Genomic DNA, 19,556 nt, shown 5'->3' on the forward strand with positions numbered 1-19,556 from the left:
GCCCCAGTCTATTCGGCTGCGCTGTCTTTTAGGCTTCGACCTAAAAATGAATAAATACATTGACTGTGTTTGCAGCAGCCTCCTCTGTTGACATTGGAGTGATGGTGAAGGGCACGTAGCCCTTCAGGCAAAGGTCGTCTTGCAGCTAATGTACACAGAGCCACATGTGGGAACAACAGTGCCTGCACCTGTAGTCTGACCTGTTCCCCTACAACCTGCTCAAGCACCCCACCCTAGCTCACACCGGGTGTAGCCAGACTCAGTTTTTGGGCTGCACCACTCCTTAAAGTAAAACACGCTGTTGTGAGAGCAGCCTGCGCACATGCACGCTCGTGAGCCGGCTGCTGCGGTGCGCCCCGAGGTTGGGAAACATTTGAGAAATGCGCCCAGGGGCGAATTTCATCGAAAAGACTGATTAATCTGCCAGTGGGCGCAGGCTTCACGGGCGTCAGGGAAAAGTGAAAATAAACTGCCAAATATTTGTGGCAGAGGCCGGCGGAGGACAAACGGGTGAGAGGTCGGACTCCCAAAGAAAAGATACGTCTGGGGGTTGAGTCAACAGGCATTTCAAGCACATTTGTTAATAGTGTCCAGTGTTCTCTCTCCTGTGGCTACTGTCCTCTGCCTATCTCTGGGTGGCAGGCACCCCCGATGGACTGTGAAGGGCAGGGCATGTCGCCCTCGCCTACACTCCCCCCTCCATCCGGGCTGTCCTTTGAAGCCTCTGCTCTTGGCGGCAGGGTGTCACATTTCACACAGAGGGCAGGGCAGGGCAGCGCAGGGCAGGGCCGTTAACGAGCTCCCTAGCTTTAATCACTGAACTGTTGAGTTCGGCAGTTTCTTATGTTTTTACCGCCGACCTCGCGACACGAGCACGGAGTCGATCCATCAGGGAACGCTGGCGGGGGAACGGCCGGAATTCCCCATGACATCTACGGTGCCCCGTGCGTGACATTCGTTGTATAACACAGTTCGAAGTTCTCTGGCGATGCCAGGTGTGCGCAGCTTTACTCAGGTTTAGTCTGTACCCGACAGTTAAGTGCAGCACAAGGACCTTAAGCCTCCGGTAGCTCCTCCTCTGCCCCTCAGAGCTCCTAACAGCATGTGCCCGAGGCAGCATCTGTGCCCCGAACTGACTTCCTAGGTGACCCATGTGCACCCAGTGAGCATGGTTGTGCCCCGAACTCCCTAGGAGACCCGTGTGCACCACCCAGAGAGCATGTTTGTGCCCCGGTGTGTTCATGCACCCTAGAGAGCTCCTGGAGTTTCAGAAACAGCTCTAAACTGCACTAATATGCTACGAAGAGCCCCTTGGAGTCCTAATGTTGAACCTGTGCCCAAGGCAGATTCAGTCAATGCCACACACACAGCTCCTAGAATGAAGGGCCCACTACAGCTCCAACAGCGCTGTTCGCCCAGAGCTTGGCTGCTGCGCACCGAAGAACTCCTATGCCTCACAGCGCTAAAGTAGTTCAATGACTTGAGAGTTCCTCGAACACCATGACCCCTGAACCTCATTGAGCGCTGTGCTCCAGACAGCTCGCGTGCAACAGTGCTCCCGAGGGCTTATGGCTTTCTTGGGCCATAAACACCCTGTAGTCCTTCTACTATGCCCTCGAGAGCAGTTCATAGCGCGGAGAGCTCCTGGGGTGCTCAGTTCCAAGAGCTCCTAGAGTGATGTGCGCCGAACAGTTCTTGAGAGCTCCTGGGGTGCTCAGTTCCAAGAGCACCTAGAGCGATGTGCGCCGAACAGTTCTTAGAAGCCAATATCTCCGATAGCTCCCACCGTCTATACTTTAAATAGCTCCTATTATTATGCCCAGGGAGCTCCCATAGACCCTATGTACCAGGGAGCGCATAGAATGAGGTGCCTCAGAACTCCATTTCCTTTGTGAAACATACACTCGTTAAGAGACTCCCCACCCCTTGCAGATCCGAGTCAGCCCCTGACCCACACACACACACACACACACACAGTGCTGTGACTCTGCCATGCCCCCGCTGTGCCCGAGAGTCCTACCTTGGCCGCAGGCTCCCTCCTGACTCTCGTCTCCCGTGCTCTGGGTGGGCTCCGGGGCAGGCTGAGCGCCGCTCACCATGTCTGCAGTGGGTCTGGGGCAGGTGTCCAGGGGCTCGTGGGCGTCTCGGAGTGACCCTGCTGTGCACGCGGCTCTGGGGCTGGCACCAGGAAGGTCACCGCTCTGCTCCATGTGAGTGCACACAGCAGAGGCTTCCCCTAAACAGGAGGCAGCCAATCAGGCCGGGAGGAGGCACTCCTCCTCTGCAGCCGGCCCCTCCCAGGCCCGGGGGCCGAGGAGCTGTGCTGGGACGCGAGTCACCGCTTCCCACCTGTGAAATCCAACTGATAAATCATCTACAGTAGAGGCATTGAAACTACAGAAGAACTGTCAGCTAAAAACACACGGTGAAGGACTTACAATACAGCTGGGAGCTAGACGCTGCCAGCCACACTGGCGGCTGCCATACATACTACAGTGGAGTCTGATAAACTACAATACACCCAAAGACTCAAAATAGAGACTCCCAGATTGCTGAATAAACATAGTACACTACAGACAACAACAACCTGCAATGCAGACTGCCACACAAGCACGGAGCGCCAGAGTACACATCATGAACCACAGCCAACTACAATACATGCTGCTATCTGCTAAGCAGTACAAACTCCTTAGTGCCAAAATCGGCAACACTCAGTTCTCATACAGCAACATACATAAATAAACCACACAACACCTTGTTAGTGGAGAAAATTGCTGCAGGTTTATTTGCATAACAAATATGCCAACATGGTGGGTTATTTTACGGGCGATCTGAGGGCAGGCCAGCCCCTATGCCGCCTGCCCACCTGATGAGCCAAATTACACCGTGGCTGTCACCAATCGTGGTTACCAGTTTTGGGAGGGGCCACCCCTCCCATCAGTGGACCGCCAGTCCATGCACTTACTCACGCCCCTCCGAAGGGGGGGCGGAGCGTTCCTGGCCGCCCCCAGTTGCTCAGGCCCACAACCGTCCGTAGGACTAACCATGGGCGTCCGCAGAAATTTTTCCAGGGGGGGGCAAAATGTTAACTTCATCACCATCCTCCGACATGATGTGTGCCAGGTGGGTCACAAGAAACACTGGGGCGCAGGAGGAGCCATGGGGGACAGGAAGCACGCTGCATATGATCTCATACACCATAGGGTTGTTGTGCCACAGCCATCTCTTTCTTTAATAAAGTAAGATTTCTCTGGTGGTTAATGCAATGATCTGTGTTTTGTCTACACCCAGTTAAGAATCATAAAGTTTAACATGAAAATTTAAAATTTGTATTTTATGTATTAAGGTAAGTAGGTTACTGCTTTTGACATCCTCTTGTTACTTGCTGTTCATAACTTGCAATAATTCTAATGTATCACAGAGAGCTATGGATTGGCATCAAGGCGCTACATGCAAGTGTCAAGGCATGGATTTAGAACCTTATTGTTATTTTCAAAATCTGTCTGTTAGCAAGATTGCCAAAAGAGGTCATTCAGAAGTAAGAAAGTCTAACGGGGTTTTAAATCATGACTTTGTGTTTCTCCTGACCAGGCACTCTTGACAATTTGTAATCCTCATTGTCTTATGTAACGTACTGTAGATTGATTTGAACACTTATGATTTATTGTCTTTTTTTAACATGTGCTTTTGATGTAACATACTCTGACACCCTACACTGGGATGAGAAATGCTATGAAACAATTAAATAAAAAAATGAGAACATTTTTAAAATCATAATTTGTGTAATTACCCAGATCTGACATACTTACGGTGTGCGCTCATATCTTATACACAGAGGTTGAACAACGTCAAAAACCTGCCTCCAAATCAAATTTTCCTTGTACAGATCACAAGCTGTGTGTCTTAGTTTCCCTCGATTGCATTAGCATTTAGGTCTTAGGCTCCAGGTAGTTCCCACCATGGTGATACTCAAACAAAAGGAGTGCTTATGGCCCTTTAAATTAGGCCCTTGTTTTGGGGTTCCACCAGGTGATACTCGAACAAAAAGAGGGCTGATGGCCATTTAAAGTAGTCCATTGTTTTGGGTCCACCTGGAAGTGAAAATAAAAAAGCCCCTTCTCCGCCTGCAGGTTGATGCTGTAGGAGAGTAGGATCTGCTTCTTATGGTTACCCCCACTTTTTGCTGATGTTTCACTGTTTTTCGACTTTAGTCTGACTGGGGCATGCTATTCAGGACCCCAGCCTAGCTGCTTCCTATCTAAAATGGATTCCAGGTACCTTAGGTACCCTACAGATTGGATTCTGGAGTGCCCTTTTAAGTCCCTAGTATATGGTATACTGTGTACCCAGGGCATAGGTACCCTATAGGCCTACCAGGGGCAGAAGCATGTATTATGCCACCCCTGGGAAGCCCTGCCAAATGACATCACAGGTCTGCTACTGCAGCCTGAGTAAGGTGGTGCATGCACCCCTTACTGTGATATAGGTTACCTATATCACTACCCATACACACACATATAAACCTATAAGTCACTCCTATGGCAGGCCTTATCAATCCTAAAGGCTTGGTTTTCATGTGAGAGGGTGCCCCTGCATGAGCAGAGCCCCTCTGCAGCATTCAGAGTCTATTCTCTGATGCTGTTTGTGGTGCAGCCTGACCATATACTCTTAAGTGCATTATAACCTTGCGGTAAATGCTTACTTTGGGATGGCTGCACGGAAACATGTTGTGTTTGGTATCAAACACCTTGGAATCCTACCCCCACACCAGTAACTGGTGTGGGAGTGGGATCCCACCCCTCTAGAGGGAGAGACATGACAGCACCGGTATACCCGGTACCAACTTAACAGAGCCCTGACATCACAAAATGGATGCTGCAGCCACAGACACAAGGCTGGCGTCCTGCTGCTGACCGAAACTCCGGCAGGGGAGGCCAGGACAATAGGTTTCCTGTCACAGGGAGGTGTAACCACCTCCCACACAGGCTGATGTGTATTGGGGCTGGGCGGGAGCACTCCCAGAGTGCTTTGAAGTCCTGCACTGGGGGCACATTTGGTGTCCATGTGCACAGTCCAGCTCAAACCGGTTGCAGGGGCTCCCAGCCCCTGCTCTGGGGCGAAACTGGACAAAGGAAATGGGTGTAGCCACCTCTCTTTCCAAACCCTCCCATAGGTGGGTCCCCTGAGTTAGTCCTACCCCTTCCTTAGGTATAAGTAAGGAACCTCTGTAACCAGAACTTTAGATATCCCTGGACGAAATTCTGAAACTGAATCCTGGAACTTTGACTTTCTACTCAAGACTAGAAGACTGAAGAATCTCCTTTGGAGTCAAGGAGTGACTCCCCTGCTTGGCAGTCACCAACGACACATCTGTCCGATCTGCATCTCTGTAGCTCCCGCCGGACGGCAAAGACTTTGCAACACCAGAGGTGGATTTCCAAACTTCCCCGAGGCTGACCTGAGTCCACAGCAAAGCTGAGACTCGTTGCTGTCATGGGTAACATGGAACCGGAACCTCTGGACTCCGTGCACATTTGCAAGTGCATCACCTTCCGGACGACTCTCGCAGCTGTGCTTTGGGTTACTTGTGGCCCAGACCGCGAGCAGAAAATCCACAGAAGGTTGCTGGCCTACCCACTCCGAGTGACCCGTGGGCTGCCATTTTGTGATTCAGCTCGAGGTACCTTTGCGATCCCTTGTCCGTCGACTTGTGGGTCCCCGAGAAGGCAACTCGGATTTTCCTTGGGCTTTCCTGATTGCTGGAGACGTGCCCCCACTAGCCCTCGCTGGGTGAGTTCCTCGGACCTTGCTGGTCCTCACCGAAGCCATTGTTCTCTTTCTGCATGGGTTGCTATTGCCAAGCCTTGGTGTGTCCAATCCGGACCCGGACGCAGTACTCGACATCCTTCATGGGACAGCTCGAATCCAGCTCCTGGTTGTCCTCGACGCATCCTGGTCCTCGTGGCTGAAGAGTCAAGCTTCCCGTCAACTCACCTGAAGCACCCGACATCGGTGGGCATTCGACTATCGTGCCCCTGGTCACTGGCAAGTGACCCAGACTCTGTCCCCTCTGCTTTCAGGTTCTTCTCATCTTTGATCCAGGCTTTTATCTCTTCGGACACTTCGCATCTTCCCGGCAGCAGCACTTCTTCGCCAGCTTCCATTGAAAACGACGACGCAACCCGACACCATTTGACACCTATGCACCCGGCTCCCCTGGGTTAGGTAACTCGAGTACTCCGGAGCTCCCGTGGGTGTTGGCCCTAGACACCTCTAAGCCCAAAAGGGTTCGCTCCTAGTCCTCTCCTAAGTGTCCTTAAACTTTAAAATTCCAATTGCGACTTTCCCCATAGAAGCTATCGGCGCTCGCGGCTGTGTTCCCACACTGCACGCGTCCCCCGTGGGTCCCCTGTGTCACTAACTTGGGTGGTTCTTAAGGGGCCCAGCGATTCTACAGGCTCTAGACCTTGTGTCTAGTAAAGTCATGGTTCTTATACCACTAGAGTATATGGTTTGGTACGCCCCTAGGGCTAACTGTATATTGTGCTATTTACTGTTGATATTTGCCTTGTAACTTGTGTACTTCGACTTCTAGCCTCATAAAGAGACTAGAGGGGTGTGTTTTAGAATAAATACATATATTTTATATATACCTGGTATGGTTCTCCTTTCGCTTGGTCATTCAAGAGATTATAGACTGGTAAAACAAGCTGCTTTACATTCCTTGAAGACTTAGCCTGAAGGCTGCTCTCCATAGCTACCACTAGGATAGCTTTCAGTAAAGGTTGTCTTTAACCTATCACCATAAGGGGTTGTTTGGACTGGTGCAAGGTGCCCACTATAACTAGTGGACAGCATATACCAGGCCAACTTCTCACAGATGCTCAGAATAAAGAGCTGTCAGTGGCGGGTGCTGCTGAATGTGTCATGGTGTTGGCAAATTACGCCAGGCCGAAATCAGCATTACCTCATGGAGGGCACCCTGGATCCTGGACCATGCTTAATAACGGCCCCGGGATCTGGCAGGAGCACCCTCATTTTCTGCACTGTACTGAGCACATGTATTACCCCACATGAGGTCATTCTCAATATACTGTAAAGGTTTGTTGTAAATCACCCGTTTTAAAGTGCACCAATCTCTGAAGGGCGTGGGTTTACCTCAAATAAATAACGCTCACAAGCAAGTGGTAAATGCTTTCTACCATCTATTAACAATGTGCGCCAGCACAGGTTGCCCAACAAATACGCAATTACACAAACAGTTACATTAGTTTGGTCTGGTTCTTACGCCGAGGGTTTAAGAGGAAACAGCACCTTACAGGCCTAATTCTGAAGTGGGTGGAGAGAACAAAGGCAAATGGTTATATTTTTTGTTCTTACTCCTGTTATGAGCTGATCATACATGCAGTTTGTTCTTGTGTTTGCTCATGCAATTGTCAAAGGGTCCTACCTGGAGGATATTTGATGTACAAATCGATAGGCTAGGAGTAATAACATTCAAAACTTGTGACATACCCCATTGCCAGCACCCAAATAATAATGCTGTATCAGGTGCAAATGAGAGTTTGTGCCAGAATTGTAATCACCAGCAAATCTGTCATCGGAGACTAAACTAGAAACTAACACATTCACAGATTTTAGCACCAATAGTGTTTAAAGTCAGGCGCGCAATGTCCCTTTGCGCTCAAAGGGCTTCAGCAGCCACCCCCGTCCCCCGCCCCCCTTGTGTGTGTCAGCCCGGCTGAGACAGTTTCCCGGGCACAGACACAGCCGCACCCGAGTACTTCACACAGGTCTTTAAAAGACCATTTACTTGTTAATGAGGCTTTGTTTTGTTTTCACCCCTTCTTCGAGCCCCTGCATCTCCACTGTGCATATGGCTGGATGAATTAGCCCCCCCCCCCACCACCCCGAAATTTGACTCTAGTTGGCTTCTGTTTAAAGTCGAGGTAGGAGAGAGATGAGTTGGTGTGATGTTTAAAAGAGGGGTAAACGAGGGATTGAAGACGCTGCGTGGTGATGGTCATGGGCGTCTGCAGGGAGTGCAAGGAGGGGTGCTCCAGGGGGGGGCAAGCGCCCCTCCTTGCCCCCCTCTGCGGACGCCCATGGGACTAACGGGGCGCCGTCGTACTTCCAGGGGACAAGCTAAGACATCCCTGGGTATCCTTGGCTTAGCACCCTTACTGTGCTGCTGCATGTAGTACCCTTCTGTACCTTGCAGACTCTGGATCTCCCTGTAACTCCTCCTGCAACACAAAACAATAAGTTAGATTCTTCCCCTCCCATTACCACCCTCTGTCCGTCTACAGGGTAAGTGGTAGGGCGGGAAACAGCGAGACAGGCAGCAGACAAGAGGCTGCCTTGTGGGCGGGGGAAGGTATATGTACCCTTGACCCCCTCCCCCACGGCCGGAAGTGATGCGGCCGACCGATCCCCTGGTCACTAGACCGGGGCACTAGTATGCTGACTGGTGTGCCTTCCTGTGGCACTAAAGCGGCCGCCCTGTTGGAGGATCCCCTACATGGCCCCCCGGGCAGCCTTGGCAATACTACAGTACAGACCGCCAACTTGCAATACAGGCAGTCAAGCTGAAATGCAGATTGTCCGCAGCACTGCATATGGTCGGGGTATAACACGGGCTTTGAAACTGGATAAAAACCGGCACCCTAACTACAGACATAGACTCTAATGCAGCTTGTGAGCTGAGAACATCCAACTACAGTTACGCTGTCACTTGCCATACAGACTGTCAAGCTAGAGAACAGGCCGTCAAACTACAACACACACCGCCAGACCATGTGGAGAAGTGTGGCTCAATGGTTAGAGCTATATGAAAAACAGTGGTTCTGTCGGGTGAGACCACACAATTACTTTGCTTAACAAGTACTTTTAACAGAAAACTACATATATAAATTGACGAAAAAATAAATTATATTTGGACAGAACACATACAAAACAGACAAAAACGCATAAACTTGCGTGGAGTCAAATATGTCAGGTGGTGAGATATTCTTTATATATAAATTACATCATTTATATTCACACCCATATATTTCTTTTTTAGCAAAAGAAGGTTGCCAAAGATGTAAACATTATAGTGAATTTGTGAAAGAGTGACATAGTGACATATGTGACACAAATAGTGCGTAGTATATACACAGTGATTAGAAAAAGTATATGTACATAGTAAAACAGAATAAATTCAAACGCAAATATCTCTACCTATTAATTTTAACACGTACAATCTATCGTCTTCATTAGTGTGCCCACAATTGGACTAGGGCAGTATGATTCAGAACAGTGAGCAAAAATGGATTTAAATAGTTTTATTACCAAATTAAATTAAATTGCAAAGAAATAAATTCAGTACATAAGAAATTTATCAACAGGACAGGAAAACAAAGTTGAGGTGGGCCTCATGTTGGCGCATACATGAGGCCCACCTCAACGTTGTTTTCCTGTCTTAAATTGTGTACATATGTTAGCCAATATTATGCTGAACATTTATTGAATCATGTCCTCATTTTGAAAAAATCCCTTTCTTTGTAAGATATTTTTGTGATTGTGTGACTTTAGGATTTATGCTGTAGAATGAATCTGGTTTGAGTGTTGTTGTTAGTGTGTGTCTGAATGTGTCTGGGACCCTGAAAAGCATGCTCTCTGTCTTTTGATACATTTCTTTATTTCTTTGCAATTTAATTTAATTTGATAATAAAAATATTTAAATCCATTTTTGCTCACTGTTCTGAATCATACTGCCCTAGTCCAATTGTGGGCACACTAATGAAGACGATAGATTGTACGTGTTAAAATTAATAGGTAGAGATATTTGCGTTTGAATTTATTGTGTTCCCTTTTCCCCTGAATCTCTAACCATATCTACTGTACAGGGGTTCCCCTTTTTGCATTGGTACATAGTAAAACAGGCCAGTGTAAGAATAAACAAATGACAATGTTTCCAAAGGTCAATTCAATTCGTTGTGAAACAAGGTCTTGGACTGGGCCTTAAGAATGTCGACGTTTCAACCCTATAAAAGCGATCCTAGATCATCATGCGGGTCTTCATCAGGACTAATGATACACAATGGCAACCTGAAAATGCAAATGAGGCACATATCAAAGGTATTCCTCTATTGAGATAACATGTGTTCCACAAGCCACCAAAATATGGGAGCAAGGTTGGATGACCATGACTCACCTAACGGGCAGTTTAGATCAGCCTTAAATTGGTACAGTGCGGAAGAAATCGCTCGTCCAGTCGAATTCTACAGAAAAAGTTGGGATGGAATAAATTATCTGATCAATTGCCCTCTGTGCAAATGCTCGATATCAGACATTAGTTAATGATCCAACTCCCACAGATTATGCGATACGTAATGACACACTAAACATGTATTGAAAGTGCTAACCAGATGACGACATATCTAGCGATCTCGACAGTGCGAGCGCTACATGCATGCAGGCAACGATAAACTCAACGGGTAAAAGCTAGAATACTCCAACACATGAGCCGCATTAGATGCAAAACACAAGGAGCCCCTTTGGTAGATCACTTTCTCTCCAAAAACCATCAGCGACAAGACATCAGATGGTGGGTGCTAGAGAGAATAAGTCCCGCTCCAAGAGGTGGTTCCATTATACCAATTTTGAAGAGAAAGGAGTGTAGATGGATACATTCTCTGAATACTGTTCAACAGGGTCTGAATGAGTTTGAAGAGATTTCCAAACAGATGGGCCAATTGTGATTCATCACTGTTAAATCCAACGTTTTCAGAGGCCCATAAGTCGATTGGTACCACACTAATATGGACAGCTTTTGTTTTGGTAATCTCTATACACTGTATAATTTACGTTGATATACTTGGAATATTGATCATGTTAGGTTCACATGGAGTATACTTATATAGGCTCTGTGCATTGTAATGCGCCATGTACCTTTGAGGCCTTATCAAAGTAGTTGCTCTGGATTACACGTGTCTTTCTGTCCAGGGCTATACAATGTACAATTTTACGTGTCCCTATTTGGTCAGTTTCCAATGTTCAGCCATCTTTGAATCAAATTGTTGAAACAAATTGTTTTTACCAATGCTTGATAGCATAACTTGATTGATGTTACCAATGCTTTTTCAATGTTTGACAGCATGACTTGTCTTTGCCTGTACTTTATTGGAATGATCTTTGCTTGTTGGGCTATTTCATTGTTTAAATACTTGAACAACGCATATAAGGTCCCTTTCACCTGAATGTTTGACAGTATAATTTGTTTTTGCCCGGATGTTGAAACTCCATTTGAACGACTTATTGTTCAAATCATTGCCCATGGAATACAAGATCTAGAACATACTTTAGTTGAAAGTTTTCTATGATGACTCATATTGTCATTGTTATCACGGAATCCTTATCTGAACAATTTTGTTCATAGTGCCATCTAGCTCATTAAGCGTCGGCTTTATAAACATAGTTGCCCCCTTTCGCTTAAGTTCCATTCTGCAATGATGACTCGATCGGAGTCTTTTGTTTGCGTGTCAGTCTTAGTTGCTAGGGAACGGATACAGCGCTCTTCCGGGTAACGCGCCCTGCGTTGCGTTCTGACGTGCTTGCTGATACGTCAGTTCACCGCTGCCTGGTTCGCATCACAACCAGTACGGGGCCTCGCAGATTTCACGTCAATCATGCACGTCCTTACGGAATCCAATCACATTTGACCGACAGGCTCAAGCGGTTATCAAACGCGGCGGCGAGACACTCAGGACAGGGAGTTCCACGGCAGGATTCATTACTGCGCTCTCGTTTTGACCGTTATTCATTGCGGTTTCCATTCTAAAAAGGTGAGCTATTTAGCTGCTTTTTCCCATGGCTCCCCACAACTTTGTCCTCCAATGGAGTAGCTAAGCCTGTATCTTGGCTTTTTGTTATAGACGCTGTCCAGAGGACCTAAACAAGATTCCTTAGATTAAGTCTAACGCTGATGTATGGCTGTCATAAATTAAGGTGAGCCTTTGACTACCTCCTTTGCCAGTTGCCTTTCAGTATCTTGCTTTATAGTATGCCCTCCTAAGCTTGCGTGTTGGGTCTTTTTGTTGTAGACGCCTACAAGAGGAGTCCTCTTTAAAATCCAGATTGACGCTGACTTCGCTTTCAACTGAGCTTTTTAGCCAGTCCCTGACATTTACCTTTAAGGTGACCTCCACATATATACTGACTATGTCCTGTATGACAGTGTTCAATTGAACGCTTCCACTATTAGATCATTTCTTTGTGGCCTTGTAGATTGACCAGCACCGTCACGTTGGGGTTTGAGCCAGAGTGGTGGTCTGTGCCCCTTGACTAAGTGCGAAACAACCCGTTGAGTTTATCGTTGCCTGCATGCATGTAGCGCTCGCACTGTCGAGATCGCTAGATATGTCGATAATCTGTGGGAGTTGGATCATTAACTAATGTCTGATATCGAGCATTTGCACAGAGGGCAATTGATCAGATAATTTATTCCATCCCAACTTTTTCTGTAGAATTCGACTGGATGAGCGATTTCTTCCGCACTGTACCAATTTAAGGCTGACCTAAACTGCCCGTTAGGTGAGTCATGGTCATCCAACCTTGCTCCCATATTTTGGTGGCTTGTGGAACACATGTTATCTCAATAGAGGAATACCTTTGATATGTGCCTCATTTGCATTTTCAGGTTGCCATTGTGTATCATCAGTCCTGATGAAGACCCGCATGATGATCTAGGATCGCTTTTATAGGGTTGAAACGTCGACATTCTTAAGGCCCAGTCCAAGACCTTGTTTCACAACGAATTGAATTGACCTTTGGAAACATTGTCATTTGTTTATTCTTACACTGGCCTGTTTTACTATGTACATATACTTTTTCTAATCACTGTGTATATACTACGCACTATTTGTGTCACATATGTCACTATGTCACTCTTTCACAAATTCACTATAATGTTTACATCTTTGGCAACCTTCTTTTGCTAAAAAAGAAATATATGGGTGTGAATATAAATGATGTAATTTATATATAAAGAATATCTCACCACCTGACATATTTGACTGCACGCAAGTTTATGCGTTTTTGTCTGTTTTGTATGTGTTCTGTCCAAATATAATTTATTTTTTCGTCAATTTATATATGTAGTTTTCTGTTAAAAGTATTTGTTAAGCAAAGTAATTGTGTGGTCTCACCCGACAGAACCACTGTTTTTCATATAACTTATACCCAGGTTCTGAGGGACACAGGGTCACCCCATTGTTTATGAAACAATCAATGGTTAGAGCGGCAGACCCAGAAGCAGAGTTCTGGCCAGGGACCAGGGTTCGATTCCCGCCTCGGTGGGGCTCGGGCTCAATTTCCTCGGACCTGTCTATTCTCGCCTCGGTGCCTATTCTAATCACGGGCCCCACGCTGCAACTCTGGGCAATAGCTTGCTTAGCCTCCACACCGGCCCCAATAGCGCTAAGGATGCCTGGCTTCACCCTGGGGGTGCCCAGGAGTGGACACTTCACAGGGAAAGCCAGGAGGGGTTCCACAGAGGTATGAGTACCAGCGCCAGGAAACCGCAAAGGCGACACCGCAAGGTGGCTGTCTGGTGACAGTGCGCTCTATAAGTACCTTGACATTTACATTTACCATATAATAAGAACTCTCAGCTAGTGACTGCCAATGAGGAATGACTGTGAATGATCAGGGGACCCAGCCATCTTGACAGAGAAAGCCAAAGCAGGTATATGGCTGTGCGTAAACCCTGCTGACCTGCCCTCTCAGTGCATGTATTTCAAGTATCCCACAGAGCTCAGCAACACTGAGGAGTACCCCTGAGCATGAGTTGCTGCAAATGGTAAATAGACCTAGAAGCCCCCTTCGTATGCCCTCCTTGTCTTTGACTGCTAAGCTAGGTGCAATGAGGACATGGAGGACTGGGCACCGAACTTCCATAGCTGTTCGGTGAAGGGGCGGCTTCAACTACTGCCCTGGGATAGAAATGCAGGAATTCCTGAAACTTAAATCAAGATAGTCCATCACTTTCATTATTCAAAACACCAGGGACATGGTTAGCTCCAAACATAACATTATTCTTTTTTATTTTTTTATTTTTATTTTTTAGATTTTTTATTGAGCAAGGCATTAGGTACATCAAAATACATAATCTACTTCAGATCACTAAAAACAAACATTTTAGTAAATCAGATACTAAAGCTTCTAATTAGCAATATGCAAACTAAGTAGCCTAAAGTGCAGCAACCCACATGGTTGGAAATGGTTCCAAAGTGCAATATCCATTAAAGTGCAAGTGCATTTTTATCACAAATAACAATTATCATTCCAACATCAATATCGACCCTTTTTTTTATTTTTTTTAAACAATTTAACTGAGACAGCTGTTACCGTCCTTAATCCAAAATAACCGTAAGTCAATCATCTAATAAAGTGCAATAGTGAAAAAAAAGTGCAAATGCATCCAAAATACAATGCCAAATGGCTACAATATCCAAAATATAAAACCAGTGTTAAAGTCCCTCTTTTAACTTTTCTAAATCCATAAAAAACTTCCAATTTATTTCAAATTTTCTAATGGCCCGATCCGTCTAGCATAAGCTTCTTCAAATTTTCGAGACCTCTTCATTTTGTTGAACCATTTCAAATGAGAGGGGCCTTCACTAGATTTCCAATTCTGTAAAATTAAGGAACGGGCTACCGTACAAGAAATGAATAAAAAAGCTTTCTCGGCCCCTGTTAACCTCACTTTGTCCCCAGAACATCCAAATAGAGCTGCCTCGGCCTCTACCATAACAGTCTTCCCGATTATTAACTTAATATCTGCAAAAATTGCCTCCCAAAAGGGCCTCAACCGTGGACATGAAAAAAAGATATGGTGCCATCCGCCTTCCCCATCAGCCTGGCAACGGAAGCACTTATTCTCCACTCCTGGAAATCTTTTTTTTAAAGCAGCCGGAGTTAAGTATGAAAGCCACCGAGATAGGAAGGACATCCTTTTAAAATTAGCAGCACGCAATGATTTATTTCCTAAAAGACACAGAGCCTCCCAATCATTCAATGAAAAAGTACATCCTGTCTCATGATCTATTTTAGCCAAGTGGCTCTCTAGAACAGACGCTTGACCCTGTTTATGTAGCAACCGGTACCAGTTCCCCACACCACTCACTCTGGCCCCATAAAGGGCTACCACTAGTTGGTTTGGAGCATCAAAAATGCCACTCGTGTTTTTTAGAAAGTGAGCAATTTGCAGATATTCAAAGAAGGAGGGTTTCAAATGGCTCTCCGCCCTACCCATTACCTCTGACCAGGAAATCACCCTATTTTGAATTATGAAATGTCTTAGTTCAGATAGTCCACAGCTTTCCCACTTATTAATGTGTCTTAATCGAAACTGGAGGCCATAACTAGAGGCTTCTCTCAACTTTAAATACTGGAGACCAGAAGAGCCCGTCTTTTTAAAAAATGACTGAAGTCTAAAAGCAAGATCCTTCAATGTCTTGTACCTAGTTTTTTTAGGAAATTTGGAAGTTTTTAAAAACACTTGAGTTTGTGAATCCGATTCTTGAATCATACTATCTAAAAATAAGCTATCTTTAGTACATTTAGATCCCATCAGTCCAGACACTAAGTCTAGAAAAGCTGCTTCATAGTAAGTTCTCAAATGAGGCAAAGCTAACCCCCCTTGTGCAATGGGTAATTGGACCACTGTCAACTTTACTCTTGGTACTTTCTTTCCCCAGACAAATTCTCTAAATAAGGTTTCTAATTCACTAAAAAAAGACATATTTATTTTGATTGGGACATTAGAAAAGAGAAATATTAATAACGGAAGTATAGACATTTTAATTAAGGAAACTCTACCCACTATCGATAAGGGGAGTATCAACCATTGTTCCAAAAGTTTCTTAATTTTCTCCCTCATTCTTAAATAATTCAGTTTATATAGCTGTTGGTACTGGTTAGACACATATATCCCAAGATATCTGATGGGATCAAGGTTAGTTGCTTGCCTTCTTAAACAAATTGGAAAAGAATTTACATTTGTATTAAGAGCGAGGACTTCGGTTTTATCTGCATTTATTTTATAACCGCCAATTAACTCATAGTTCTTAAATTCGCCTAAAACAATTTCAAGGTTGTCCTTATCCGAAGACAAATATAAAATTATGTCGTCAGCGAAAAGTTTCAGCTTAGGCATGCCACAAATAGGTGTTTGAATGGCAGGATTGTTTCGTATTTTAATTGCAAGAGGCTCTATAAAAATAACATTATTCTTCAAGGAAATCAACACAACCTCTTTGTGAAGTCCCAGTACCATCTTGCACTTGGCATGCTGTAAATTAACAGATTCCACCAAACAGGCTATCTGACCAGAGTATGACAGAAATGATCGAAGCATATGTGTAGCCACACTGGAATAGAAAAGAGCTCTAGGAAGGTGACAAGCCTGACTGAACTCACTCAAACCACTGCTGGGTCAATGGCTGAGCACACCATTGTGCCCCTGAAAAGGCACAGGAGCCAATGATGCCTTCTGCATCCACAAAGAAGCCAAACTCCTGACTGTACTTAACACAGGCAGGCAGCACCACTGTCCCATTGAAATTCCATAGGAATGATAACCAGATCCGTAGATCATCCTTTACCCCTGCATTTAGGTGGCACCTTGGAATAATCCTCAAGGCAAAAGTTCAATTGCCCCCCCAGAACTTAGAGTTGGGGCAGTGTCACCTTCCATGCCTCTACACAGGACAGTAAGGAGTCCCTAAAAGTCTGGATCTTTTATTGCGACAGCCAGCACTCCCGGGTCTGAGAATCAATCGCAATCCCTAGGAATACTACGCACATGTCTCAGCTGGAGGATTTCTCTCCGGCTAGAGGTACCCCAAACTTTGTCATACGTTTTGTGAGTGAAGCTAATGAGTTTTCGCACTTGCTGAAGATGTTTGGGCCTAAATGCAATAATCCATTTAGATAGTGGATGACATTGCTTGCCCTTGAGACCTAGCTAAAAACCCATTCCTTGAAGGATCTTAATTGGTCTGATTAGGGTAGGGCAGGCATTGTTTGGCTTCCGGACACATCTTTTTTACTCTGGCCGGTCCAAAAACCATGGCCAGGAGGTGAGCAGACATCCAGACCGGAGGAGCTTCCGATGCACAGAACATGGCTGCAACAACTAGACAGCATTCTGTGTGCCAGGACATCCCCTCCAGGTCACAAAGCTGCAGCAGCCATGAGACAGACTGGTGAATACAATTCAGATTTTCAACTGCAATGAAGACTGTGAACAAAGGACTTGCTGAAGGGACTTAAAGCCACATTAACCTCAGCAACAGGAGGGGGAGGAGGCCCACACACAGCACCAACACTACAAAACTCTTTTACAACTCCTGCTGCAGAGGCCACGCAAAGCACAAACCAAAGGCAGGCCCATCTGTGCCCATCAGAGCCTGGAGGAGGCTGTGCTGGACCACCCATCTAGGCTGGAGCATTTGACACAATGGGGAAAAGGAATGTTACCACCACTTCTCACGGTAAGACTCTGGCTGCTGCTCCTTCGATGGCAAATTTCTACACCAGTACGATGGGAGCCATATTCAATGATATCAGGTTGGGAAGTAAATATTGGGGGCTGTAAAGAACACAATGGTAGATTCTACAGGCCTTCTGTTTCTAGTATGCCAAGAGATGTCTCTATTACTGCACACCCTGCTCAGGTTGGGATAAAGCTATGTGTACTTGACACCTCTTCAACTATTGACTGTATACTAGATTTACCACTCCACTGTCCACTCCGGTGAAGAAGACAGATAATCCCAGGAAAATGACACCTGCAAATTGTCCTTTGGCTGGTAGTACTATGGACAATGAAACAAAAAATAGGTGCTGGAAAGTTGTGGAGGACTCGGTTGAAGACCCTCATCCACGTATTCAACTTCTGGAGTAGTATATTTTTTCTCCACCAGGGTCATTTCGTGGTTAACATCATCATAGGGTCCCGTTTTACTGAGGTTACCGTTCTCCAGGTGAAAAACCTCCTTCCTAGAGGTAAACCGTCTCCTGTTAGGACAGATGTGATGTATGGCTGGGTTAATATGATCTCCAATCCCTTCTTCCTCTCGGGAGATTGGTTGTTCTAGCGACCCCATCGAGAAAAAGAAAGCCATGGGTGATTTGGCTACCCTAATTTCTTTAAAGTTCTCCAAAAATGTGACTAGTGCCAAGCGACTCCCTGTTTCATCAAGTACTTTGCATATCTGTTCCAGGGCACCATAATATGAGTGTGGTACATCATTATATTAATAACTTTTATCACTTGATTTAGATGCGATCAAATCCTTGGACTCTGATTTACATCATATACATAAGTATAGCAAAATAACTTGGTCTTTGATATTTTTGGGGGAGTTTTATATCCACCTTTGTATGTCTAATTCTGCTGACATGTGAGGTCTAAATAATTCACATGAAAAGGATCTTACTCACTTTGAACATGGTATTCTGGGTAATGCGTTTAATGTTATTAGTATGAAATACAACCTGTTTTTTATGTCTGGTATGTGTAATACCAGCTCTGTCAGGGTCCCTCCTTTCTTAGGAAGAGGTCTTTGTTTGACAATTGATTTTATAATACTGTCAGAGGATTTGCGTTAATTTGTTTTAGATTTTACGATCTCTGTTCAATGAGCAAGCGACCCTAACCCACTCATTTTGTCGATCAAACATTCTCGCAGTCGTTTATTTAAATTATTTAATGCAATTTTATATAGCGCAATCATTACTCAAAGGTGTCAAAGCGCTTTACAATAAAACAAAGCAAGTTACATAAGGTATTTGTGATGAAGTTTTCATATTAACAAGTTATATATACAACCACGATTTTACAAATGGAAGGTGGCATAATTGGGGTGAAAATAAGTATAGAATACATATTTGCAAAATTGAGCTCATGTGAATGCCATGCGACCATGAGCGTCATGACCTGGGGTGAATTATTCCTGGAAGTGTCTTTGGAAGAGAAGAGCTTTAAGATCAGTTTTGAAAGACAGGAAAGAGGCGGTGGCCCAAAGGATTGGAGGTACCGAGGTCCAAATTCTCAGCGCATTACCTGAGAAGGATTGCACCATAAATCTTTCCCTCTTGAAAGTAGGAGGTTCCAGCAGTAAGTTTTCGGCATTGCGGTGAAGTTCTGGAGCCGCCTGATAATTTGAGTTTGTCTGCCAGGTATCGAGGGGTGGAGGTGTGTATGGCTTCATGGGTGATGCAGGCAGTCTTGTAGATTGACCCAGCTTCAATGGGAAGCCAGTGAAGAGAAAACAGTTTGGGTGTAATACGATCATTTCTTTTGGCCCCTTAGACGAAACATGCCGCTGAGTCCAGGATGCATTTTAGATGGGAAAGGTGGGTTTTGGGGAGGCCAGCGAGGAGAGAGTCACACGAGAACCTGGCATAGTGCCACACTCCACTTGGCATTGTTTAAATAACTTAGGACCAGATTGTCATAGAAAGGTTTTTAACTGAAATATGAACTTTATGCAGCAGACTGTGGT

The 19,556-nt window shown here is 45.4% G+C and overlaps 1 protein-coding gene across 1 annotated transcript in view; it reads right to left on the reverse strand.

Moving 5' to 3' along the window:
• The window catches only part of LOC146783965 (clustered mitochondria protein homolog), a 288,789-nt gene extending 286,559 nt beyond the window's left edge, over positions 1-2,230 (reverse strand). Inside the window, 1 exon segment of the mRNA XM_085634433.1 lies at positions 2,021-2,230. Coding sequence (XP_085490559.1) covers positions 2,021-2,210 — 190 coding nt within the window. The 5' untranslated portion in view covers positions 2,211-2,230.
• Positions 2,231-19,556: the final 17,326 nt, after the last annotated feature.

This window comes from Triturus cristatus, chromosome 11 (genome assembly GCF_964204655.1).
Source record: "Triturus cristatus chromosome 11, aTriCri1.1, whole genome shotgun sequence".
NCBI classification, from domain to species: Eukaryota; Metazoa; Chordata; class Amphibia; order Caudata; family Salamandridae; genus Triturus; species Triturus cristatus.